Source organism: Geospiza fortis, unplaced genomic scaffold, assembly GCF_000277835.1.
Source record: "Geospiza fortis unplaced genomic scaffold, GeoFor_1.0 scaffold37, whole genome shotgun sequence".
Classification (NCBI taxonomy): domain Eukaryota; kingdom Metazoa; phylum Chordata; class Aves; order Passeriformes; family Thraupidae; genus Geospiza; species Geospiza fortis.
Window position 1 is genome coordinate 434642 of NW_005054449.1, and position 27459 is coordinate 462100.

At 42.5% G+C, this 27459-nt stretch overlaps 2 protein-coding genes across 3 annotated transcripts; one reads left to right on the plus strand and one right to left on the minus strand.

Moving 5' to 3' along the window:
* Positions 1–834: 834 nt before the first annotated feature.
* On the plus strand, positions 835–8796 carry LOC102037287. 2 transcript variants are annotated; one of them, XM_031062523.1, is made up of 7 exons: positions 836–1316; positions 1680–1825; positions 4090–4266; positions 5343–5456; positions 6692–6778; positions 7597–7744; positions 8115–8796. In XM_031062523.1, the coding sequence occupies exons 2-7, from the start codon at positions 1766–1768 to the stop codon at positions 8144–8146; spliced, it is 618 nt and encodes a 205-aa protein (XP_030918383.1). In that variant the 5' UTR covers positions 836–1316; positions 1680–1765; the 3' UTR covers positions 8147–8796. The 2 variants fall into 2 exon arrangements, with proteins under 2 accessions (XP_030918384.1, XP_030918383.1); XM_031062524.1 differs by lacking the exon at positions 1680–1825 and having other exon boundaries at positions 835–1316.
* Positions 8797–9892: 1096 nt separating this feature from the next.
* Positions 9893–26386, minus strand: NADK (NAD kinase). Its single transcript, XM_031062516.1, has 11 exons — positions 26173–26386; positions 22536–22619; positions 19395–19524; positions 18802–18910; positions 18464–18549; positions 18097–18199; positions 17116–17267; positions 16223–16322; positions 15263–15420; positions 14062–14144; positions 9893–12994 (listed from the first exon to the last, which is right to left on the minus strand). Exons 1-11 carry the CDS (start codon positions 26343–26345, stop codon positions 12847–12849), a joined length of 1326 nt encoding a protein of 441 aa, XP_030918376.1. The 5' UTR covers positions 26346–26386; the 3' UTR covers positions 9893–12846.
* Between the last annotated feature and the right edge of the window lie 1073 nt (positions 26387–27459).

Sequence of the window (27459 nt, forward strand, 5' to 3'; positions counted from 1 at the left end):
CCGTGCCCAGATCCCCGGGACAGTGGCACACAGGGGTGAGGGGCGGCTCTGCTGGCACTGACACCCACACACCATGGCCCAGGCACGGGGAGAGAGGGGAAAATGGAAATGCAGAATGTCCTGAGCTGGAAGGGACCCTCAGGGTCATTGATCACCCCAAAGTCACACCCTGGGCACCCCTGACAGCTCCTGGGACCCTCAGGATCATTGATCACCCCAAAATCCCACCCTGGGCACCCCTGACAGCTCCTGGGACCCTCAGGATCATTGATCACCCCAAAATCCCACCCTGGGCACCCCTGACAGCTCCTGGGACCCTCAGGATCATTGATCACCCCAAAATCCCACCCTGGGCACCCCTGACAGCTCCTGGGACCCTCAGGATCATTGATCACCCCAAAATCCCACCCTGGGCACCCCTGACAGCTCCTGGGACCCTCAGGATCATTGATCACCCCAAAATCCCACCCTGGGCACCCCTGACAGCTCCTGGGACCCTCAGGATCATTGATCACCCCAAAATCCCACCCTGGGCACCCCTGGCATCTCCTGCAGCTCTGGCAGCCTCTGTGCCCATTCCTGGGCAGCCTGGGCAGTGCCCAGCACCCTCTGGGGGATGAACCTTTCCCAAAATCCAACCTGAACCCCCCTGGCCCAGCTCCAGGGGTTCCCTGAGGGTGTCCCAGAGCAGAGATCTGAGCTGTCACTGCAGCCCCTCAGGTCCCCTCAGTCTCCTCCAGCTGAACAAACCAAGTGTTAAATTCCTGCCAGGATTTGCTCCGCCTGAAGTATTTTAATAAAAGAAGAGAAGGGCTTTCTGAGAACACTAACCCTGTCTTTACAGTTTTCTAAAAGTGAAAGTGTGGAAAAATGTTATTTCTGACAGATGCGTATGAGGGCAGTGTCCGTGTGGTGGGTTATAACACCATGGCCTGTGAGGCACAAAGTCAGGCTCTGGGTATAAACCAGGACTATCTAGGCTGAGATTAATTATGAAATAAAGTTACACTTCCCCCTTCCTCGGCAGTTTGGGAGTTTCTCTTCCTTTTCCCAAAGAAAACCCTGCGCTGTCTCATTTACCCCACTCGCCTCAATGTGATTTTTAGGAACAGCAATGAATTTATTCTGCATGATGTGTTAAAAGAATTTTCTCCCTTTACAGATAAAACCATGCTCAGAGCTCTCATTCCCTGTGAAGATCTACTTCTGTGTCACTATTTTGTCCCTGCTGAGTGTCATAGGGCTGACCATCGAGACGCTGGTGCGCCAGGCTGAGGAGGATTTCACCATTTCCTTCATTCAGCTGGTTGGAGCTGGTAAGAAACCCAGTTTGGGGGAAGGAAATAATGAAAATAATAATGAAAATAATGAATATAATAATAATAATGAAAATAATAATGAAAATACAACAATAATAATGTGATTAAGCAGCAACTGAAATTTCTTATATAAGAGATACTGGATGTTCAAATAGTACTACTAATAATAATCTAATAATAACTAATTATTTAATTTCTTGTGTGCTAAACACAGCAGGGAGTGTTTTACTCACCTGACTCGAGCTCCTAGGTAAGCACCAAGACCGAGGAGCCTCGGGGCCACTCTGACCCTTCACTTTGGGTGCAGAGCTGGGAGTTTTGGCCCTGCTGAGCTGGCACTGACGTGCCCTCTCTCCCCAGTGTTCTGTGTGTACTACGTGAGCAGGGGCATCCTGCAGGAGAACCGCCAGGAGCTCGTGGTGTTCGTGCTCTCCATCCTGCTGCTGATGCTGCGCTCCATCATCAACTTCACCCTGCTCCCTGCTGGCCAGAAACCGCAGCTCCTGGTCAGTCCCTGCTCCTAAATCAGCTTTGCCTTCCCTCACTGCTTGGGGCTGAAAATGCAGCATTGGGAAGGCAGGATGTCTGTGGTAACACAGATAATATTTTATTTATTTTTATATATATATATAATACTTTTATTTTTACATATTTATATGTGAAAATCAAATATTATGTAACAATTATTATATATTAAAAATCACTCATTATATATTTAAGGTATTTATTATTATTTTTTAAATGTATTACTATATATGCTGTTTTGTATATAAAAATTATTATATTTATCATATATATATTATATTCATATATTATTATAAATATCTTATATTAATGTAATATATGTGATTTTTTTTATATTTGTTCTATTATTAAATATCATTATATTTTTATATATTTGTTATATTATTATTTATATATTTGTTTTTATACATATGATATATTATTTTATATTATGTTTATAGGGGTTTATTTATTGTATATTATTATTTATTATTCACATCTATATCTCATATATAATAGAAATATATATTGTATATAATAGGAATATATATAGATAGAAATATATATAGATAGATATAAGAGGTAGAAATATATATAATATTTGTATTTTTTTGTATTTAAATTTTTGTATTTTAAATACAAATTTTTTTTTAGTTTTTTTTAAATTTCTTTTTGTGTTTCTTATGTATTTTTGTTACTGATAACAGAGAATCAGGCTGGATTATCCCTACTGCACAACAAAACTTGCACAGCCACAACTGCAAATCTTCTCTGAGCTGGTCTCTGAGTTTCCTTATGGCAGCACCCAAAAATAACAGAAATATCAAAGAATTACACAAAATTACTGTAGAATTTATCCTTCACTTCACCTACCCTGCTTCAGCGTTCCCTCTGTGGAATGTCTGGCTGAAATAAATAAATCTAACCTAGGCTAGGCATTACCCAGTGCTCTTAAATGTGATTTATGAGATTTCTGGGAACCTGCAAGGAAACAAAAAGCTGCAATGATGCCACTCCAGGTTATCTTGTTTGCATTTCATAGCAGTAAAATTCATTAAAGGATTGTATTCTAACCCTTACTAAGGTTTGTAGTTAAATTCCCACTTGCTTTCTTTTTAGCACACATTTCTCCAAAAGCTGTGAAGTCATCCAAAAACTACTGTTCAGAAGTGGCAGCCAACAAGGGAGAGACAGCAAAGGAGCTTTGCCAATTCAGTTTATTTATCATTCAGTTTATTTATCATCCAGTTAAACACACTTTACCTGCAGCAGGCTGGGTTGGTAGGGCCAATAAGGAAAAGGCATCAAAGAAATGCAGGTTCCTTTTAAGATGCACAGCCAAGTCATCAGTTTAAATATTAAACAAGAACTTCAAAGGAAAGCTTGCTATAAATGTGAAAAGTAATTTTAGGGTTTTTTTTTTACTGCTCTAACTGTAATTTTGATGGCTGTAACTCTGTTTCCTGAGCCAGAATAATTTCTAGTTATCAATATTTTCATATCAATGTAACCTATTGTATTTATGAGGCAGGGAGGAGTGATGAATCTGACTCCATGTTCTCAGAAGGCTAATTTATTATTTTATGATACTATAATATATTAAACTATACTAAAGAATACAGAAAGGATACTTACTGAATGCTAAAAAGATAATAATGAAAACTCCTGACTCCTTCCAGAGTCCTGACACAGCTTGACTCTGATTGAGTCAGAGTGAAAACAACTCCCAGCAGAACCCAATGAAACAATCACCTGTGGGTAAACAATCCCCACACACATTCTAAAAGAGCAAAACACAGGAGAAGCAAATGAGATAAGAATTTGTTTTCCTTTTTCTCTGAAGCTTCTCAGCTTCCCAGGAGAAAAACCCTGGGTGAAGGGATTTTTCCAGAAAATATGAATGCGACAGTAACCCATTTTGCCACTTGAGCCATCCTTAAAGCAGGAATTTTCTTGCTAAAATTGTGCTTTTAAAACCCATCAGTTTTGGGGTTGGGGAGGAACCTGGTGCTGATTAGATGCATCAAATCCAGTCCTAAATTGAGTGTTAATTCCAGCAGGGTGGATACAAAGAGACACAAACCTGTGTTTGTTGGAATTCTGCAAGTCCAGCAGGGGAAGGGAACTCGGAGCCAGTCTCTGTGAAGGTTTTGTTCCAGCAGGAAGCTCAGAGCCAGTCTCTGTGAAGGTTTTGCTGCTCCTGTGTGTTCCCAGCTGGGTTCCAGGTGCCAGCCTGGTGCCAGCCCCTGGTTTTTCCTTCCCTCAGGCCCGTTTTGTGCTGATCCTGCTGGTGGGCTCCTTCGATGTCATCTGTGCCCTGATCCTCATGCAGAGCCAGTCCATGATGGCATTCCGGGTCGGGGGAGCCCTGGAGAGCCTCCAGGCCCAGTACTTCATGCTCAACCTCTGCTTCTCCATGCTCACTTTTGATCTGCAGGCACAGGTACAAAGATTTCCCTTTTTCCCTCTTCCTGGTGATATCTAGGACTGGCTGAGTTGAATTATTCCTTTCCAAAATCAACCCTCTCTCTTACCTTTATTATATTGTGGTGGTGTTCACAGGGGTCTGAGGATGAGGGACGAGATGAGGATCTGACTCCATGTTTCAGGAAGCTTGATTTATTATCTTATAGATATTAATATACATGATATTATTATAATATATATTATGTAATATATATAATAATATAAATATATATTATTATAATATAATATAATAATATATATTATATTAAAACTATACTAAAAGAATAGAAGAAAGGATTTAATCAGAAGGCTGGCTAAGAATAGAAAAAGAAAGAATGATAACAAAAGCTTGTGGCTCAGACTGTCTGTCTCTCAGCTGACTGTGATTGGCCATTAATTAGAAACAATCAATATGGACTAATCAAAGATTTACCTGTTGCATTCCACAGCAGTGGATAATCATTGTTTACATTTTGTTCCTGAGGCCTTTCAACTTCTCAGGAGAAAAAATCTTAAGGAAAGGATTTTTCAGAAAATATCATGGCTACATTCTATTAACCTAATAATGGCTGTAGCTCCATGTGTTTGTCATAGCTTAGCTAAAATCCATCAGAATGAATCAAAATGTATTTTGTCATTGTCCTGCACAAAAGGAGCTTATTTTTGGGGAAGTTTATCCATAAAAACAATTGCATCCAGGAGCTCCAGCCCACCCTGAAGTGAGCAAGGCTATTGCTGCCCATCTCAGCCTCCAGGCTCCAGCACTGAGGAAATGATTCTGGAGTGGGAGAGGGGAACTCGACCAGCAGGGCAGTGAGACAGACAATGAAATTACAGCTGGGGAAGTGAGCCCAAGACCTGTAACCTCTGTAAGCACCCCTCATCCTCATTTACTGCTGCTTTACTTTGCTCTATCTGCTCTGTAATACAGGGAATTACCTCTGCCCTTGCTTGAGGAATAATTCACATTTAGATCCCAGTTGCTGTTGCGGGGAGTTTGTGGCAGATATTTTTTTCCCAAGAATGATTCCATGCAATGTTTGCCTCCCCCAGCTGTGCCTGTGCATCCTCCTGATCAGCCTGCACGAGGTCACCCTGCTGCACAACATCATCTCAGCCACGGGCGTCGTCTGGGGCTGCCTCAAGGTCACCGTGGGCATCACTGCAGTGAGTGACAGCTGCAGGGGACACCGGGGACACACAGCCCCTGGCACTGCCCAGGGAAGGGAGCCAGCATGGAGAAAAGCAGAGCAGCAGCAATACTGAAGCCAGGTTTTGTTCTGTGTCTGAGCTGAGCACAGGGAGTGAAACAGTCACCTCGTCATTGGGCCATTCTGAGGGATGTTTTTAGTCTCAGTCCTTGATCACTTCAATGAAATCTAGGGGATCACACTGTCTTCAATATTTCTGCCTCTCTGCCAAGGCTGGGTGAACTGGGAGCAGTTCTCCAGGCCTTAAATCCTTAGGAAACTACACCAAAAAGATGAGGGGTCCTTTGTTGGGGCATCTCCTTCAAAGCTCAGGGACAGTTTCCAGGTTAACCTAAAGATTTGTGAGCTTGAAATGGCATTTTTCATGTCAGACTGAACCTCCTCTGAAATCTTGAGCCTCTCTTCCAAGAATGATTGCAGAATCAAAGTACAATTGCAGGGCCAAAGTACATCAGATAAGTGAGGGTTTTATTACCAGGAAGGAGTTCAGGGGTTTTTGGGGTGGATGTTGGTTTAGGCTCCTGGGCTGTTTGCTTTAGTCGTTCACACAAATTCCTGACAGCTGAAATACACCTCCCTATGTGTTTTGATGGCTTTCCTTGCTAAAATTGTGCTTTTAAAACACATCAGTTTGGGGTTTGGGGGGAACCTGGTGCTGATCAGATGCATCAAATCCAATCCTGACACTGGCACAGTCACTGCTCCCACCCCCAGAGGCTCAGCTGCTTTTCCTTCCTTTGCTCAGACCTGCCCTCCCAGCCCAGGGCTGCTGCAGTCCCTTTCTTCTTTCCCAAGCCCTGGGTGAATTGTGAAATTAAATTCTCCTGGCACTTCAATCCTCTTGCCTCTCCCACATTTCCCTCCTCAGTGACTGCACTTCTGTGTGGCAAAAAGAAAAGTGGAGAAAAAGCCACAGGGAGCTTTCAGTCTGTTACCTGTGAAAACATTCAGCTGCTAGAGAAAATCTGAGTGTACCCAGAGAGAAAAGTCATCATCACTCCTGGCCCAGCTCAGGGAAAACAGCCTGAATTTCCTGCTAAAAAACTCAGCTGGAGAAGGGAAATGGAGAGCAAAGCTAAAATTCAGAACTCAGCTTAGCCAGCACTTGGAATGCAATGAAAAATCAACTATATGTAGCTTTTTTAGAATATATAGCACCTTAAAAAAGCTGTATCTCATCTTATTTTGCAGATTTTAAAAGAGCTGAAACCTCTGGTGTGGGTTTTCCTGATCCAGAATGTGCCTGAGGTGGTTTATCTCATCTACCTTCTCTACACGGTAAGGAGAACAAGGCTGGGAGGTCTCACCCTCATCCTCCTCAGGGCCCAGGGTGTTGCTTTCCCCTTCCCTGCAGCTCCTGCTGGATTTCAAGAGAGCAGAGCCCATCCTTCCTCTCCAGGATCAACTTTTCAGCACAGGCATGAAGTCAAGTTGCTCCTGAACTGATCAGAGGGAGAGGCTCTGGGAGTCCCTGCAAAGAATGATGAGGGAAAAATGAAACAAATTCTTGTTCAAGATACAAAACAACTCAGAAATGCCTCCCCTCCTTCACACAAGCCTCAAGTGGTGCCAGAGCATTTGACCAGGGCTCAGTTGTTGTATTTTAAAGAATTTCTTCGGCAGCACCCACAGCTGTGGATCCTGTTGTAGCCAAAACAAGGCAGTGCAAGCCCAACAAACTCCAGTTTGGGGCAGTTTTTTGGCTCTGTAACACTGATAAAGCCTTTATCAGTGAGCACCTCCCACAAGATGGGTGAGAGGAGGGCAGGGGGAAGCCAGGCTGGGCAGGGCTGGAATGCTGAGAGTGGCCAGTGCTGCTCATCCTTCCCACCCACAACACCCAGGGATCCATTACCAAATGAGCTTCCCATTATTCCAGGCTGTTTGAGCTGGCAGAGCCCAGCAGGACTCCACACTGTCTGTGCATCATGAAATCAGAAAACTCAGCTGGTTTCAGAGTGACCTGTTGGGTTTTTCTTTTTTCTTTTCCCACAATTCCTACCTGGTGACTCCTCTCAGATATTCGGTTGCATGTTGTGGCTTCAAGGCTTTGTGGCAGCAGGTGGTGATGGTTTGGTGTCTCCCTTTTGCTGCAGGTGATCAGGGAGTGGGGCAAAGGCAATTCTTACACTCTGGAAGCTGCTTTCATCACTGGCTCCTGCATTTCTGTCACAATAAAATCTGTTCTGTTCTGGGCTCTGCTTCACGTCTACCGCAGCTTCGGGCAGGGGCTGAGGGAGAGAAGTAAGTACCCAGAAATGCACTGGGAAGGGGGAGTCTGTTCTGTCTCAGTCACAGGAAAAATCCTTAGGGATAGTCAAAGGAAAAGGCAAATCCCAAATCAAGCAGCTCTGCAGCCCCAGAATGACCAGGCTGCCAAAGCTCAGAAGTTGGGTGGGACAGATGTGGCTTTTCCCTGGAGAAAGTTGATGCCACGCTGAGCAAGAACTGCTGCTGTCCAAAAAAAATCACACCTGTGTGAGCAAATCTCTGCTTGCAATATTTCTGTCACACACAGTAAAGGGACACTGACGTGACACAACCCAAAGCTGCAGTTCCCTGAGGGTGTCTGAGCCCTGCAGTGCTGCTGACTGAGCTCCTTCTCTTCCCACAGTGTTTTCCTCCTATGGAAGGATCGACTCCTGAGCTCTCCCCGTGCAGCTCCCCCAGAGTGAAGCCACCCCAGGAGCTCCTGCCCTGCACTCAGGTGGCCATGAAGTGTCCCTGGAGGGGCAGGAAGGTGTCACACATTTCTTGGAGCAGTGCAGGTGGGACAGAGCTTAAAAAGCAGAACCTGTTTGGGAAATTCCCAGCTGGGACCAAGCACCTTTCACTCCTTTTCCTGCTGCTCTGGAAGCACAGGGGGTCACACCTGCATGTGAGTGGGGAATGTTGCTCCTTTCAGTGCTTTTTGCCTGGACAGACACAAACATCATGAAGGAAATTTGCACGCCCAGCCTCTGTAGCTGAGTCTGGAAGGGGATTGTGCTGCCCAGCTTGGATCTCCTGCAGAGCAGCTCCAGCCCTGATGGTTTGGTGACAGCGGTGTCCCCTCTGTCTAAAGCTTCTTTTCCTCCTCTGGCTTCAGAATATTTCCATTTTTTTTTTGTTAACCCCAGCTACACATGAAAAATACTCCCTGTAACCTCACCCCTCCCTCAGTGTAACCAAGGTGCCATTTCATACCAGGGGGACTGTTACAATTAAGCCTTTATTATTGTAATTTAAAAGTTTGGTATTTTATTGACTGGAACCTTTAACTACTGGCTATTTTGTAATAAAGCATAAGCACAGTTTGTGTTTGGATAATTATTTCACCTGGAACAGCACCAATTCAGTGGGAAATCCCTTCCAAAACTGAATAGGGAAGGGGTTGGGACTGGAATTCCTGGGTGCTGTGGACATTGCCACTACACGTCTCTTCAGACACAGCTTTATTTGCAGCTGGACACTGCAAAAAGCAATTAAAAATTTATTACAGCTTGTTAGGGAGATTTACAAGGATTCTATTAAATTGCTGTTATTATTTTCCCCTCATCCTGACCATCTAAATCACAACTTCTATTACAAATATGTATTTTTCTCTTCTTGATCTCCTAAACCTGAATCAAATCTCCTTTATCTGCAGCCCCAGGGAGGCATTTAGAGGTTAATGTGTGCAGGGGCTGACAGAGCAGCAGCTGCCTCTGACTTCATCCCACAGGTGCCAGTGGCAGCAGGGATTGTTGCTGGAAGAATTCAACATTTAAACATCACAACAAAACCTTTGCAGTCCTTCCCTCAGCCAAGCCCAGTGAGAAACCCTTTCCAAGGTGCCTTGTAAAACAAAAACTTCACTTAAAACCAGCTCCTTTACCTGCAAAAGGCAAAAACTCCATTTGAAGGCATCTCCTCACATCCCTCTCAGCTGCTGGAATGAGTTACACGTTAATTATGAAATCAAAAAACTCATTAATCTCCAGTTCCATGGGAGAAGAGTCCAGAACTTCATCAGGAGTGATGAAATGTACCGGAGGCATTTAAACCTCATTTTTAACCCTAAAATTCCTGGATATAAATTATCACATTATTTGACCAGCTTATCTGACCTTTACCTATTTGACCCATAACTATTTCTTTCCTCATATTTCTATTATTTGGCCTTTAAAACTATTTAATGCAGCCCAGCTGGTTGTACACAACATTTGTTTCAAGCTGCACAGCAAACCCAGCAATTATTTTGAGACTTTTGAGGAAAACCTGGTATCAAACATTCCAAAAAGCCTTGGGTGTATTCCCAGAAAAGATCCCACTATCCCATGAGAAATGTCAAACCCCACACAACTCCAAGCAACTGATTGGGAATTCACTATTTTCTATTCTCCCCAATCAATCAAAGGGCAAATCGACCAATCCAACTTTACAAAAAGGTTTTATTGAAAGGATTGAAAAATATTTTGTTTCTCAACAATATTTAAAACCAAGTTTTCAATATGTTAAACAATATGTAACAGGATTTTTTAGCTTTTAAAAATTCAGTACACTGCTTTATTCCCTACTACAGTTGGTAACAACTTCTTCCATTTCTACCAGAGGATAACTTTTTTTTTTTTTTTAAACAAATTAATTTCCCAGCTTCCATTTTGGCCCTTTGTAGATGAAAGGATTTGTAGGTGCCAGTGACTTACAAACCCTTTTAATAAAAACTCTTCATCAGCAAACCCCTGTTTTTTAGCACAGTTTGACCAAGTTATTCTGAAGAAGCTACATGAGCAAAAGGAGGTTTTATTGCCAATAAAGTGAGGTGCATTTCAGCTTTTTTCTGCTTCAGCTCCCCCACTCCTGGAGCAGTTCAAATGCACAACTCCAGGGCTGCTGCAGCCTCACTCTCCTGCAGTTTGCAGATTAAAAGCCTTGGAAAGGGACTTTGTACACTCAGATTTGTGATGGATTAACACAGCCCAGGCTGTGGGAGAGCTGGGCCAGGGAGAATCAAGGCAGCTTTTGGAGGAAAAGCCAGGACTGGAGTCCCTGAGCCAGGGCTGCAGCTCTGCCTGGGCTCAGCAGCCCCCCAGAAATGCCTTTTCTCAGCAGAATTCTGCACAAGCAAAGCTGCAGCAGCCCCAGAGCCAGCAATGCAATTGCAGCAGGTGATAAATTGAAAGAAGAAATTTCAAGCCAACCCCTAATGTAGACCTAAAGTAGTTCAGTACACTTTGATTACAGATTTAATTACCTGTGCACTCTGAAAATGAAAAGTTCGGCAATTTAGTCAAGAATAGCTTTAGTATTATAAAAAGCATAAATAAAAAGTGCTGAATATAGTTTTATCTTTAAAAAAATACTAGATAAGGCTCATAAATCATTTCACCTCTGCAAAATGATTTTCCACTCCTCAGTGTGCCTAGAACTGCTCATTCTGCACTCATCCACACGTTTCTCTAGACACCATACCCTGTTCCTTCTCTCAATTATTGCATGTTTAAATAAAATAGTTCCAAAGCAAAAAAGCCTGACACTTCTCTAGTTCAAAAAGTAACCAGTTATCAAATAACTGAATACTCCACTCAGGAAACCCGTAAGCAGCTTCAAAACAGTGATAAAACAATTACTGCAGATTCAAGTGAAAGAGAAATCCCAAAAGCTCTCTGGATATTCTCCAAGATATCCCAAAATCCATCTGGTTTTGACCAGATCAAACCAATATTCTATGTTACAAAATGTACAAACCAAGTGTTCATTTATACCAACACTGTTCATTGTGATTTGAATCGTTACCAAGAGTTTGTTTCTCTTTTCTGGAAAAGTGCTCTCACCTGCATTTCATGAGCTCAGCCTCCAAAAGGGATGAGACATTATTGAAACCACCAGAGGACAACAGGTCAGGCAGAGGTTGGAAATGAAACCATTTCCCATTTCCACTTTGGACCACAGAAACAACGTAAGACAACCATGAGAAATTTCAGCAGAGATTCTCCCTCTGTCCCCAAGGAAATCCCACCTCAGGCAGGAAATTCATTCCCTGGCAGTTCTGCCCCAGGCATCCAACAGCTCCTGGCCCTTCCTTCAGTGAGCGATGCAGCAAGACTTGAAAATGCTGAAGTTTGGATAAAATGATCAAAAGACTGCACCACAGAGAACATAAATGTAAACATTATCCTTGGGTTTGCTATTTTGCAGTTTTAAGTACAGTACAAACCCTTTCCCCCCACCCCAACCAGTTCTTTTGGTGGGGTTTGGTTTTTTTTTTTTTGCTCTTTCATAAAAGCACATCCAATAAAATTTGTACAGAGAGAAGTTAAGAAACATTTGAAAGCATCTTAAAAAAAGTAAATGTGAGACTTAAAATAATCTTGAGTGTGCTGAAGGCACCGTTGCTACTCCACTGGGAATGTGTCCTCTCATTTCTCCAGCCCAGCAATGCAGAATCCCACCCTGGATTACTCAGCACCAAGAGTTGGAAGGTATCCATGGAAGTTGAGGGCATTCAGGATCTACAATAGGATTATTTTCTTCAGGACAACAGTGAATTCAGTAGCAATTGAAGTCCAGATTCTTCTTGAACACTTGGAGAATTAGTATTATTATTATTTTTTAAACATGATAGTCTCTAATGCTACCATTTATCCCAGGGAATCAAACAAAAATAATAAGAAAAAACAACACATGGATGATTCTCACCAAGAGGAAGTGCAGAGCTGTGAATCAGCTCAGCTCCAAATAATTAATGCTCATCCCTGCTGTTTGTGGCTATTTCCACAGTGCTGACAGCCAAGGGTCAACCACTGCTCAAATGGGCACAAGAGAAAGAAATGTATATATAAAAAATATATACTTTTTATTACTAATTCCATCTATTAATAAAAAATATCCTTTGTGGATGTTTCTTCAGTGTGTCACACTTGCAAGTAAGAAAGTATTTTCTGGGCAAGGTGTATTTAAGATAACAAAGAGGAACTTTTTTTTTCTTAGAAGAAAACTTCTCAGAGCCTTTCTGTTCCTAGCAGTGTTAAATGGAGTTATAACCTATCAAATGGAAGATTTTAATGCCACTTTTCTGCTGCCACTTTCCCCTGGTGTAGCTACATTCAGCCTACCATGGAACTGGTAAGTCAGAGGTTACAATCAAATCTGCAGATGTGGTTTCTGATAGCAGTCAGGAATAATCCACTGCTCATTTGGAAGGAAATTCAGACTGGATCAGAACCATCAGAGCCTTCCACTCGCACTCCTGATGCACAGGAAGGAGCACAACCCTTCCCAAGCCCTGAGGGACATCAACCACAACCACAGGGCAGCTCCAAAATCCAGCAGAGAGGAGGGATTCTGCCACATTGCACTGCCAGAGCCCTGCTGGCTGGGGACACTCAGAATTCCTCCTCCTCCACGGCGAAGTTGTTCTGCTTCTTGCGCACGTTCCAGTGCAGGCACTGGGCCAGGCTCTCGAACCAGTCGCTCACGGGGTCCCGGAAGCAGATGGAGGGGAGGGGGTAGCAAGAGGTAGTGATGCTGATACTGCAAGAGCACAGGGCAAGTCAGGCAGGGACAGCAACAATCTGAACAACCCCCCCAGCCTGTCCCCACCCAGCACGGAGCTGATTCACTGCCAAACAGCAGCTCTCCATGCTCAGCGATCAGAGCTACAGCTGCTCCAGCAGAGCTCTGGGGACACTTTGTGTGACGTGTCTGGGAACCCTCCATGGCATCCTGCACCCACACAGGGACAAAGGAAACCCAGGGCACCACCTTGGCCTTTGGGTTTCAAATTTTAAGCAATGAGCCCAAGGATTCCAGAGTGTAACCGAGGGCCAAACCTTGTGTTTGAATCTTTACTGGGCGCCTCTCAGTTTCAAGTTTTAAGCAACAAGCCCAAGGATTCCAGAGTGTAACCGAGGGCCAAACCTTGTGCTTGAATCTTTATTGGGCTCCTGAACTCCTTTATAGATGATCCAAACTCCTTTATAGATGATCCAAGCTCAGAGGAAATAAAACCTGCTCAGGATGGAGGGTTACACCAGCTCTACATTTTCCTCCACGGCACTTTGTGTGGGCCAAGAGGAAAAAGGGCATCCTGAAAACCCAATCTGCCAATCTCCTTCCCAGAGCTGCCTTTTAACACCTCCACCAGCACATTCTGAACATGAAACTGAGGGACTTCACACCCTTCTGCTCACTCAGGGCCACAGCAAGTGACCACAACCCCTCCCAGTTAACCCAGTTTAAACCACGTGGAGTGTTCCAGTACCTATGCTCACAGGCAGCTCCTGTTGCTTTGTATCTTTCAGAATTCCTAAGATTTATCTTGAAGTTCAAATTTAGAGTTTTCTAAAGATATGCCCATCTTCCTTGCCAAGCATGTAATGTTTACAGAGTCTGAACTTGCTTTTATGGGAAGATCTAAAGAACTCAAGTTAGAAATTAAATCCTTTTAGTGCAGTCTGTGCTCTAGGAGGTGTTAGGGTTTATAAAATCTTCTTCCCTCACTGCCAAAACCCCTTTTGGCAGATGTTAGAGAATGAGGGAGCTGCATGAATCAGGATTTTCTATACTTAGAGATAATACAATCAGAAGAAAGGTCTGACCTGTCTCCATGGCAGATTTCCTGCCTCTTCCTTCCATCAAAGGAAACCCACGCCGTGTTCCTGGCATCTGGGGAGAGCATGATCTGCAAAACAGGAATGGTCCCAAACTCAAGAGCAAGGAACAAACACCTCCTCCATCCTCCCTCTGATGCAGAACTGAGTCCTTGGAACTGCACACCTGCACTGGAATTCCTCAGCTGTCCATGGCAGCACTGCAGTAACACCACTCAAGCTCCAAACTTTTCTTTTTTGTTTATAAATATCTGTTTTTCTATATGTAATAAATCCCCTTTTTATAAGTACAAGGTCATAACCCACACAGACCTTGCAGTTCCAGCCTGTCCCTTCCTTCCAGTTCAGTTCCTGTAATTTTAATTCAGTTACAGGAGCTGACTTAGCTTTTCTTTCAAGAAAAATAATGAAGTTAATCCAGAAAAATACATTTTAATACATAATGAGTCCAAAGCTGTCAAATTCAGGAATTAGGAATAATTTACCACTGGCCAGTAACACCCACTGACATGAAAGTGTGGGCTGAGAGCTGTGCCACAAATAAACATTGAATTTATGTTGTAAAACAGGAACAAAAAGTCCAGAACACACTCATTTCTCAATGCTAATCCTCCAACACCCCCAGGACAAAAGGAGAAAAGGATTCTTCCTTGCACAAGAGTATTTCTCCAAAATACCCATTAACCAAGTCTATCTTACATTCAGTTATTAAATGTATTTTTTTTTCTGCAAGACAACATTAAAAAAAGCTAAATACTGAACTGCAGATAGTGCTATCAGTGTATACTTAAGATCTGCAATGTTTCTGCATGAAAGGAGAATTTTTGATTCCCTTCACTGATCATTTACAGGCACTTCAGCCAAGATTATGGAACATTTTTCAGAATGCAAATGTGGGAATTCCCATTTTGTAGAATGTTACAGAGCTACAGTCCAGTAGGAAAAGTGTAAAATATTCCAATTAAATTTATTAAAGTGGGCAAATTCTTCAATCTCAGTGGGCAAATTCTTCAATCTCAGTGGGCAAATTCTTCTAAAGAAAGGCACAATCTTGAGCCAGACTTGGTGTGATCCAGCCCCAGGTGAGAGGAAGCAGAGCCACAGGACACTTCCCACTCTCCTCTCATTCCTGTGGCCACTCCAGCAATTTTTAATCCACAAAGAGCAATAAAATGAAGGTGAAGCCCACCTTGAGTTCCACTCCAGCAGGAACCACGATGGGTCTGAAGGACAGGGAGTGGGGGCAGATGGGGGTGATCATGATGGCCGGGACGTTGGGGTGGATCATGGACGCTCCGGCCGCGGCGGCGTACGCGGTGCTGCCGGTGGGCGTGGACACGATCACCCCTGGGGACAGCAATAGCACAGGGACAGCAGCTCTAAAAACCAGGGACTGCTCTGGAGGACACCAACACATCCCACTGTCACCCCTGGGGACAGCAATAGCACAGGGACAGCAGCTCTAAAAACCAGGGACTGCTCTGGAGGACACCAACACATCCCACTGTCACCCCTGGGGACAGCAATAGCACAGGGACAGCAGCTCTAAAAACCAGGGACTGCTCTGGAGGACACCAACACATCCCACTGTCACCCCTGGGGACAGCAATAGCACAGGGACATCAGCTCTGAACCAAGGATTGCTCTGGGGGACACCAGCCCACCCCATGCCAGGAAAGTGAACCTCTCCCCTTGCATTTCACAGCTCCACTGCAGCCCAGCACACACAAAGAGAGAAATTCCCAACTCCCCCCTGACGCTGCCACGTGCTTTCAGGAGTTGCACAAACTCAAGTTACACAATTTTGTAATAGTGACTTTCATTTTTTTTCTTTAAGAGCTTTAAAGATAACTCCTGCTGTTCATGAGCTGAGATTGTTTGCCTTCAGCAAGCCTAGGTATCCAGGCCAATCCTTCTGAGCTATTTCTTACCTTTAGCCTGAAATATAATACCCCAAAAAAGAGCTACTTGCCCTCACATGCCCATAACCCAAATCCTTCAGCACCTCAAGCTTCACTGTAGGAACACACCCATTCTTTGTACACTCCTGTTTGCTGTCAGCAGTGTAACTGGAGCTCTGTTTCCAGGAGAGAAAATCCTCCAGGAAAGCCCAGCCTGGCCCTGAGCTGGGCAGGGGAGCAGCACTCACCATCTCCCTGCACCGTGGTGATCAGGTGCCCATCCAGGAACACATCCACGTTGGACAGGTAGGAGGAAGGGCCACGATCCACCACAACCTCATTGAGGACCTGCCACAACACCAAACATTACTCCAGCCTGCTGCTGCTGCCTTGGATGTGAAATAAATGTCAAAAACTGAACATGCTTTCCAGATATCCTAAAAATTCAATTATTTAGTACCTGCAAATTAAAGTCTCTTTACATTTCTGTGCTATCGAGTGCCTGCTGAAATTTAAGAATTTAGTTTTGAAGATTCATTTAGATTTATTAGATTTAATTCTTAATTTTAAGAATTAAGTCTTGAAGTTTAAGAATTAGGCCCAGGAGCTGGTCACTAACAACGTGCAGTGTTTTTCTCCTCATTTTTATAAATGTCTGATGTGTCTGATTTTAGAATTACTACTTTGTTTTCAAACAGAAGGAAGGCTGGACTCAAGCTTGGAGATATTTCCCAGCCCAAACAATTCTGTGAAATTATTTCTATTTTAAGGATTACTCCCCAGGAGCTGGACACTAACAATGTGCAGGGTTTTTCTTCTCATTTATAAAAATGAGAAGAACTCTGAGAATACAAAAATGTCTGATGTGTCTGACTTTAGAACTACTACTTTGTTTTCAAAATAGAAGGAAGGTTGGACTCAAATTTGGAGATATCTCCCAGCCTAAACAATTCTGTGAAATTATTTCTACAGCAAAGTGTGAGATGAGCACTTGTGACTGCACAAAGGAAATTGTGAAGCAAAAAAACTGGGAAATTGAGCAAAGCCCAGCCCCACACTGCTGGGGGAGAACTTTAATGAAACAAATACAAATTACAAACAATATCTTGGGGTTTTTTTTTTCTTGTTTTTTTCCTCTGACCTGATATTGCATAATTTGTTTGCCCACTTCTTTCTCCAGGTTTGCAGACACGACTCCATTCTCCTCTATGCCATTCTGCACTGAGCTTTTCTCCCTGTGCTCCTTCACCACCTTCACCTTGAGCCTGCTCCGCAGAACCAGAGCAGCGTTGCCTGGAGGGAAAAAACAGGGAGAACACTCAAAAAAGGAGATGCTGGCACAGGAAATCACCCCAGCAGTGACTAACACACTCTAGCCAATGCCATCCAGCTATTCCTGAGCTTTCAACACTCCCAGTTTCATTCACAACATAATTGGCTGCACTTGGCTGAAGCTCAAAAATGATTTTTAGTAGCAATGAGCAAAAATCAAAGCCAAATTTTAAGCCAGTCCCTTCCTTTTATTATGTAAAAAAAAAAAATTTACGTTTTATATAGACATGATTAAAATGGGAAAACACTCATGTGATCTTCAGTAAGACAAAAGCTAAGCTTAAAGAAAATTAAAGCATTAGAAACATGTGTTAAAAGATAATACTCTAGTGAGAGTTTTAGACATCTTTGCAGGAATCTACGTTGGATGCAACCCAAAAGAATTCATTTCCTCAAATATTTTATTTGCCTGACTTCTCAGTATTTAAACACTGCATTTTATTCCTGTGTTTAGTTGCAATTTAACATAATTTCTACATTATCTTACATTTATTTACTCCATAAATAAGCTTTTTCTTTACAGAGCAGTACAGAGAGCAGCACTGGTTGGGTCAATGCAATGTAAAACTTCTGTTAATTTAATTTTTTTAATTAACAGAAAGTAATTTTGAAATTAAATTTCTGGTAATTTAAGGTACATTTCTGATAATTTAAGATACATTTCTGGTAATTTAAGATTTCTCTCAATTTCAGATACATTTCTCAAGTTTCAAATCTTAAGGGCTGACTTAAAAGAATTGATTAAGAAAAAGTAACAAACAAACACCACACCTTGTCCCCTTAAATTTACCTTCTATAACCTGAGTGACTTGGGACTGAAAATTCTCAAAATTAAATGGAGTAAGAAATCCAAGGGATCCCAGATGAAAAGCCATAACTGGAGGTACACTACCCTATCAATAAAGAAAAGAGTTTTAAAGCTACTCAGTCAAAGCAATCCATACTTCAACTATTTGCCTGTAAATATTGTGACTACTGATGCAACTTCAACTGTGCTTAATAAAAAACAACACATTTGACATGATTTTCACAAGGTAAAAAACAGGGAATGAGGAACAAAAGACAAATGCTGAACTCAGGAAAAAAGAGAGGGGAAAAGTACTTTTAAGTACTTCCAAAAGAAAAGGTTTATGGGTTTATTTCCCATAAGAACCAACCTGGAAAAGCGAAGAAGCATAAAGTAAGGTCCCATCTCCTCCCAGGCATATGATAAAGTCTATCTGATTGGAGATATCATCATAGTCTAGGAGAAACATTGAAATAAAAAGTTTGCAATTAAATTGAATCCACAATTTTAATTTCCTAACAAAAATTAGGAAGAAAAATTTGAGTTTGCAGCACGCAAACATTCCCTCACAAAGATACAAAAAAGCACAATTAAGATGTAACAACTGTCTGCAAAAGACTTAAGAGTTTTACAAATTTGACCCAACAACTAAGAAAATGCCAAGACAAAAAAAAATACAACTGTCCTTTCAAGAAATCATTTCCATACCTTCTCTGAAGGTGCAAAATTTCTTCTTCACTGGTCCAAAATTCTCATCATTAGCTATAGCAGGGTCTTCCAATACTTTTTTTTCTACATACACTATCATGTTGTTCTCCTGAAGAGAGGGAAAATAAACTTGTGAGGGACCTCCCAACAACACACTTGACTCTCTCCATAATTTCCATTAATTCAATTATTTAATTGTATAAATAATATTTACAGCAGTGTTCTGCATCTGCTGGTGTTTTTAATGTGTGGTTTGATGCTGATGGGAATTTTGCAGCATGCACAGAACATTTAATAAATTGAAGTTTGGAATATAGATTACAGATACAGCAATAATGCTGTGTTTGCTCAAGGATTAAAGGTTTTTAAAATTATATCTCATTCCTGTAATTCAGAACTGCAAACAGAATGAAAATTTTTACTTTAATAATTTTAATTAATTTAATAAATTTAGTTTTAAGCCTCATACTGATCTTAACTTCTGCAACAAATTTTAGTGCAGCCAGTGGCAGTGGGTATGAAGATTTGACTGCACAAATTCTGCACAGAATCAGCAGCTGGAGAGAGCTGAGGTGTAATTTCTGTTTTCTCACCTCAGTGAGGTACACACAGAGCTCTTTGAAGGGCTGCAGCAGACTGGCATCACGGATCTTCTTAATCACAAGGACACTCTTGGGAGGTTTGTTCCATGTCAACCGCTGGCTTGCTGGATCCTGAATGTGCCTGGGGGACAAAAAAAACCCCAAAGATCAGCACATTGTGGTCTGACACCTTCCTGAGCTGGTAAAAATCCATCCTCCAGGGTGGAGAATACAGCCCTACACACCAGGCAGGGAAAGGCAATAATTCCCATTGCAGGGATGTTTTTGAATGAAATGCAATAATTCCCATTGCAGGGATGTTTCTGAGGGAACTGCAATAATTCCCATTGCAGTGATATTTCTGAATGAAAGGCAATAATTCCCATTGCAGTGATATTTCTGAGGGAACTGCAATAATTCCCATTGCAGTGATATTTCTGAGGGAAAAGCAATAATTCCCATGGCAGGGATGTTCCTGAGGGAAAGGCAATAATTCACACTGCACTTATGTTTCTGAGGGAAATGCAAAAATTCCCATTGCAGTGATCTTCCTGAGGGAAAGGCAATAATTCCCATTGCAGGGATATTTCTGAAGGAAAGGCAGCAATTCCCATTGCAGGGATGTTCCTGAGGGAAAGGCAATAATTGCCATTGCAGGGATGTTTCTGTGCTTTACTACATGCAGGTGATAACACAGAATTAATAATTCTGGTCCCTGCTGCCCTGTGAATGAACTTTGCCAACAGAAGCACCACAAAAGCCCTCAGAAAAAGTTCCTCAAGTGACTGACACCACTGCTTCCTCTTGGTTTAGTGGTGACTCAAAGGAGAAACATTCAATTAGAGGATCTGAAAAAGTCACAGCATCGTTTTTTCCCCATCCAATACTCTAAATGTAAATTTAAAATCCATTTTATTTCAGTGCTCACATTTGAGATACAAACCCAGCAGAGACTGAAGGTTAATGCAGGGCTCTAATATCAATGATGCTGACAAGAAGTAGGGATTGCAGCGCTGAATAAACCCAGAATTAGCACCAACTTCATCCAAACAACAGCCAGCCTGCCTGTTTCAGCTGTACTCACCAATTGCATGCACTTCTACTGAATGAAAAGTTATTCATAACTTGCTTTAAGATCTTCATGCTTCTTTCCAGGGCTCGGGCAAATACAACAGCTCCAAATAAAATAAAAAGCTGAGGCTTTTATCACTTATTATTAACTGCAACCTCAGAAGAATACATTTTTCCCTGAAAAATGTCTTTTTTCTTCTACTGAAGATTTCAATCAATTCCAATAAAAAGTTGTGAGGCTTGACAAAAAAATCCTGTGGAAAACTTTTACTCCAGATCCTCGAGGCAAGGTTTCATAAAGAAAATCCCATTTCAAGAAAAATAAACAGGGATTTGATTTCCCTTCCTCTCAAGGGAGACAAGCCCCTGATCCTTTCTTCACTGATTATTCATTCAATTCATCTGCTCATCAAAAAGCAGACTTGCAAGTTCTAGAGCTGCTGGTTGAATTGAAAGAGACACCCAACCTTCCCTAACTTAAGCCTGCACATAAAAATTACAATTTTCTGTTAAAAATAATCTCTCCAGTGAGGAGAGTTTAACAAAATTACCCACAGCAGAGGGGAAAAAAACACCAACAAGGTTTTGCTTGTTTTTAAAACCCACAAAACCTCGTGTGCAGCAAAAGTAATTTCCAATTTGCTTTTTCAAACAAGTCCTTGCCTTCAGCAGCCTGGGGGCAGCTCTGCTCCCAGCCCAAGGTTTTTCCTGGCAGGATCCTGTCCCTGGTTTTATATCCCAGTGCTGGGCCAGCCCCTGGGAGGAGCAATTCCCCAGTCAGGTGGGTAAACACAACCTGGGCTGGCCTTCAGCACCCCAGGGCTCCTTACAGCACCAGGGGAGAATGAGGAAGCTCTGAGTTGCCAAAGGGAGGGATTTGGGTTAGACTTTCTCAGGAGAAGGCTGGCTATCACCAGGAAGCTTACAGTCTACAGAGGTAGAGATTTGGGCAAATAAATATTGACTGCAATGACTTACAGTTAACTGGAAGAGCAATTAACTAAAACTTTTTTTTTAAAGGGGCAAAAAATAGAATGGATTGAGTTGGAAGAGCCTTAAAGCCCATGCAGCCCCATCTTCCACCATCTCAGGTGACTCCAAGCCATGTCCAACCTGGTTTTGGACACCTCTGTGCCAGGGCCCCCCAAAACCAGGGAGCACTACCTTGGTTGAACCCTGAAATTCCTCACCTGGCCACGTCAAGACCCCGTTTATTAAGTATAGAAAGCAAAACTTTATGCCACCCAACCTACAAAATTAAAATGTTTATTTGCCCACTAAGCAGAAAGCAGCCCTTATTCCCACATTTATCAACAGTCTAAAAGCAAACTTGCTTTAACTGAAAGTACCAGAGACCAAATAGAAAAATTGAAAGTACAAATTCAAACATCATCACCAAGGGAGGGAGAAGGCTTCCCTCAGATTTCACAGTTCCTCTTCCTCCCCCTTTTTTCTTGAGTTGGAAATACAAGAGTTGCCCTTTTGGACACCAAACTATGGATTGCAGACCGTGCCAGCTTGGCAAAGCTGACCCCAGGATGGCAATCAAGCAACATGTAAACCTCTAAATACCAGGTAAAATACAAACACAGTGCTGAAGGAGCTGGGGGTGCTCAGCCTGGAGAAAAGGAGATTCAGGGGTGACCTATCAATCTTACAACTCCTGAAAGGTGCCTGTGCTCAGCTGGGCTTGGGCTTCTTTTGCAGGAAATGACAGAACCAGAGGTCACAGCCTCAAGCTGCACCAAGGGAAATACAGGTTGGATATTGGGAAGAAGTTTTTTACAGAAAGGTGATGAAGTTTTTTACAGAAAAGGTGATAAAGTTCTGGCATGGCTGCCCAGGGAGGTGCTGGAGTCCCCATCCCTGGGTGTGTTTAACAAAGCCTGGATGTGGCACTGTGGCCCAGGATTTAGTTGAGCTGTTGGGGCTGGGTTGGACTCGATGGTCTTGAAGGTCTCTTCCAACCTGGGGACTCTGTGGATTCTGATTATGGGGTGAACAAAGTGGAATCAGTGGAAAAGCAAAGTGGTTTTCTTTGCCCCAGCAGGAGCAGAGTGCCACTGCTGGGGGAGTACTCACATAATGGTTTTGGGATTCTGCAGCATGCAGGCCTTTGGTCCAAACGTGGTCACTGGGCATGGTCCATGCAAGGAACGTGTTCTCCTGAGGGCAGAGAGGACAATCAGTGAGATGTGCTGACAAACTGGGTCTGCCTGGCTGCTCCAACACCAAACCCTCCTTTGAACCAGCTGCACACAAGAACACAGGGCAAAGTGCATTTCTTAAACCTACGTGTGCTTCCCAGACAGGGTCATTGCACAGATTAGCTCTCACATTTCCAGTGGCTGCAAAGAACATTTTTATTCTGTGTTTCTCAAAGCACTACATCTTACCTAAAAGCACATTTTTTAGAGTGGCTGAATCTGGTATAAATACAGCTAAAACAGGTCAGGGAGTGCTCTTCCCCTCACCGAGGGCTTTGGGTTTCCCAGTGTGTGACTTGACAAGGAGCTCTCCAACACCTGTCACGGACATATTTTATAAAAAATCTTTTTGTTAAGATTTTTTTCTCTTGAGAAGCTGAGAAGCTTCAGCTTCTCCATGTTTTGTTGTTTTAGAATGTGATTTAGAAAATTGTTTTTACTTGATAACTAATGACAACTACTTGTGTCGAAACGGTGAGCAGTCACAAGACTTTATTATCATTCTTTTTCATTCTCTTCAAACTTTCTGATAAAACCCTTTTTTCTATTCTTTTAGTATAGTTTGAATATATCACTTTTATCAGTCTTTTCTCTTTTCAAACTTTCTGATAAAACCTTTTTTATCCTTTTCAAACTTTCTGATAAAATCTTTTTTCTAGTCTTTGAGTATAGTTTTAATATATCATTTTCTTTTAATATAATATAAATCATAAAATAATCAATCAGCCTTCTGAAACAGAGTCAAAAGTCTCATCTCTTCCCTCGTCCTGAGACCCCTGTGAACACCACCACAAACACCTCCAGATGTTTTAAAGTCACAGTGCCTTGATCATTTAAATACCCTTAATAAATTAATCAAACAAAATCTTCAACTCTAAAGCACATGGAGATTTGTATCTGCAGTATCAGGCTGCAATTCTGAACAGGCTGAAGAAGAATTGCTGTCTCCCCCCGTTTATTTCTCTAATAAAATATTTATCTTCAAATAAACAGGGGCTCTGAGGTGTCATTTATCCTCAAAATTGAATCCCACCAGGACACAGGGTTATTCCTGGCTCTAGGATGAGATTAGCTGGAGGAAGTCAGAACTCTTCTGCCTCACATCCCTCCCAAACTCCTCCAGCAAAGCTGGAACTGGGAGCAAAACTTGCTCAAGCCATGAAACCGTTGAAGCATTATGTGACTGCTATTAGAATTATTCCATTATAAAAAAGGGAGAAACATTTATTTCCTGGGCTTAATTCAATCACATCTTGCTTGCAACAACCATCACTGCAGTGCTTTCTATTGCGTGTTACAAAGTAGCCCAGACCAGCCTGATGACTCAGTCCTAGAGCTAAAAAAACTCTCAGAAATTTAATAAAAATCAAAACCAGATCACAGGTTAAACATGTAATTAAAGAACAACAGCAACATCTTATTTGTTCTTTGCCCAATAAAATATGCCAGTCTAAGATTTGAATTCCAGTAACAAAACCAGAGTAATTTCTTTTCCGTTTGTAAGTCCGGGAATGACTGACCTAGTCAGGTAAGAGCATTACTAAGTGTTTTATAAACTTTACCTCATTGATATTAAAACAGAAAAATGAGCAAGGACTGACATAACAAGAGATTAACGTGTCTATCAATGTGGGCAAAGGGATGATAAGTCTTTATCTACTTGTGAACAATTACCCTTGGCATCAGGATGGTTAAATAACACCCTGGCAGCATCACCTCCCACTTCTTGCCCCACTCCACCTTCTCCCAGATAACTGTAATTTTTGCCCTCTCCCAACACAGGTCATTATTTGATGCCACTCCCAGTAATTCGCCAAATTCTGTTCCCATGTGAGGCTTTAAATATCCAGGTCTGACCTTCATAACATTCCAAAAGTTTCCTCTGCAAGCCCTAATTAATAACTGGTGTAAATTCTCCCCGAGATTCCAGGTGGTTTTATTAGCTCAATAAAAAGTGAACAGAAATTTAAGTTTTTCCTAGTCAGGCTGCCTTTGCTAAGAATGAGCAGCAAGGCGCTGGAAATGATACATCTTTTAGGAAAATCTATTTATCAGCTCCCAGGAGCTGGGCAGCTACCTGGAGCTGAACAGCACAGAGGAAGTCTGAGAGCAGCATTTCCTGCCAGCCTGCAAAATGCCTTGAGACAATTTAGCTCTGCAGTGAAGACAGCCAGAGAATGACTGCAGAGCATCCTAATGAAGGAAAATCTCAGAAGCAATTACCCTGATTCAAACCCACAACAGGCAGAGCACTTCTGGTTGAAAAAGCAGCTGTTTAGCTGGAAAATAATACACAAAAATTTAGACTTTCTATGCAGACTGACTGAAAGGTTTGAGTAGAGAAAGGAAATCCACCAGGTTTTACAGCACAATTTAAATATCAAATCTTACACATTGACCAGAGCTCCAACAGAGCACAGCCCTCAGAAAACACTTCCCAGAAGCATCAAACACAGTGAACTACAAACACAGAGCAGTTCTTTTCCAAAAGCATCAAACACAGAGCAGTTCTTTCCCAACCCTTCAAGGCTTTCAGTCACCTCCCTTCACCACCAAGCCACCCCCGTGCCCTTCAGCCTCACCCGTGTGTTCTCCTGCCTCCCAAGAACATTCCTACCAGCCAAGCAGGAGCTCTGAACAGGAATTCCATCTGCTGAGCAGCTCCCTCGTGGCTCTGCCCATGTTTTAGGGACAGTCCCAGCACAAGGAAGGTGAAGAAGTCCTGCTGTGCCTCCCACAAGGTCCAGACATGGCGCTGCCCCTGCCCGCTGCTCAATATTTACAGCGGGTCCAAAGATCAGCAGATCAGAAGTTCTACCCACCCTGCCCACATGACAGGAGCCTTGCAATGACATCAGAAAGTTGGCTCCAAAAAAAAGAATGGGTGTTTCTCACTGCTCTGAACCCGTCTGCAAACACAAAGTTACTTTTTGCTGCCTCACACACAGGTTTTTAACACACGGCGCTGAAGCTCTTGAAGAATTGTCTCTACTGCTGACTGATGATTTTTTGGAGATTGTGAGGTCCTGCAGACACCTCTTTTGACAAGCCATGAAACTTTGACTTGAGTCTGCTCTTAGTCAACACCCCACCTTCAACTCCCCACCTACATTTTGAACCTTCCAAGGTGCATTTTTAGAATGAGATCAGAAAGTTGGCTCCAAAAAAAATGGGGGTTTCTCACTGCTCTGAAATTGTCTGCAAACACAAAATTACTTTTTGCTGCTTCACACACAGGTTTTTAACACACAGCACTGAAGCTCTGGCTTGAGCTTTTGTAAAACTCTGAAGAATTGTCTCTACTGTTGACTGATTATTTTTTTGAGACTGTGAGCTCTGCAGACACCTCTTTTGACAAGCCATGAAAGTTTGATTTGAGCCTGCTCTTAGTCAACACCCCACCCTCCTTTTGAACCTTCCGAGGCACATTTTTAGAATCCCTCATGGCCATATTTAAAAAGTATTAAAATCTGGTTGATTTTAGCAGCAGGGGAAAGGAGCAGGGACCTCACCTGAATTCTTTGGTGCTTCCAAGGGCAGGTGAAGCTGACAAACTCCGTGACTTGGCCCGGCCCCGGCTGGTGCTGCCCCAGTCCTGGTCGCCGTGGCACGTTGAGCAGTGGTAGGCAGAGTCTGAGCTGCCATCAGCCTTGCTGGCACACAGCTTCTCCCGACTCATCTCCATGCTGGGACTGCAGGAACCTCAGCCAGACAGAAATTCAATCCCTGCAGAGGAGAGGGACAGGCAAAACTCAGTGTTTGCAATGGTAACGGAGCTTTCCTTTAAATTCCAATGATGGCTGCAGCTGGCTCAAGGAAAAACAGAAATTTGTTATCACAGTCCCTCTTCTCTCAGTAGATAACAGGCTGAACATCAAAAAAACCCTACAGTAATCCTATAACCAGGATGATTAGGGCAGGGCATTGAACAGGAAAAGTTTGTTATGAAAGAACAGCTTACAAGCATGGTCGTTATAAAATAAAAATTAAATCCCTTTGCAGCCTTGCAGCTCCTTTGGGGGATGTCCTGGGGTTGGATAAAGGTGGTTTGATTAAACCCTTGGGAAGTTCTTGTTCAGGGGAACCTGGAGTGAAACTAAAAATGGGAAACTGCAATAAAACTGGAGTTGTGCTTAACATCAAGAAACTCCTGGAGTTGTCCAGATGAGCTTTGCTGCTGAGATGAGCTGGTGCTTTGAGCCATTTCCCTGCTTTCTGCAGCTCTTGCTCTGTGCTCAGCACTGCTCACCAAGGTGGAGTTCTGCCAGGGCCCCCACACTGGTTTTTATAATTGTTTTGCAGCAATTAAAGTGTTTTAAAGTCACTGCAAGAAAATCTGGAGCAGCATGTGACACTAAACACATTTTGCACACACTAATAAAGACCTCTCCAAAGAATCTGGGAAGTTCTTCAAGGTAATCAAAAGTTCCTGGAATTAAAAATGACCACTGTGTTCCCAGACTGAGAAGGGGCCCAGCACAGATTTGTGTCTTCAGTTACACAAGAGATAAAATTAATTTCTTTTAGCTATTTAAAAGAAAGAAAAGCTTTAAATATGTGCCAAGGAATCAAGGCACAGGAAAACTATAAAGTCAGGAAAAACCATAAAGTCTCCTATGAGGTGATACATATATTGAATAGATAAAATAAAATATTCAAAGAGGAAAAAAAAACCACCAATCCCTGTCAGATAATGCCACAGAAATAACCTTAATAAGCTTCAGCTTTTGAAATAAAAGAGGAGAGACAAAAACAAGCTGGAGGACAATACCTAAGTCCTTAACTCATTTCTGACAAAT

Excerpts from the sequence above, each read along its gene's own strand:
- LOC102037287 (XM_031062523.1), top strand. The coding sequence starts at position 1,766 with ATGCTGCGCTCCATCATCAACTTCACCCTGCTCCCTGCTGGCCAGAAA. Across the intron at positions 4,267-5,342 it reads CTTTTGATCTGCAGGCACAG|CTGTGCCTGTGCATCCTCCT; the intron begins GTACAAAGATTT and ends TGCCTCCCCCAG. Across the intron at positions 5,457-6,691 it reads TCACCGTGGGCATCACTGCA|ATTTTAAAAGAGCTGAAACC; the intron begins GTGAGTGACAGC and ends CTTATTTTGCAG.
- NADK (XM_031062516.1), bottom strand. The coding sequence starts at position 26,345 with ATGGAGATGAGTCGGGAGAAGCTGTGTGCCAGCAAGGCTGATGGCAGC. Across the intron at positions 18,550-18,801 it reads ATTTTGCACCTTCAGAGAAG|ACTATGATGATATCTCCAAT; the intron begins GTATGGAAATGA and ends TGTTTCTCCTAG. Across the intron at positions 17,268-18,096 it reads AGTCACTCAGGTTATAGAAG|GCAACGCTGCTCTGGTTCTG; the intron begins GTAAATTTAAGG and ends TTTTCCCTCCAG.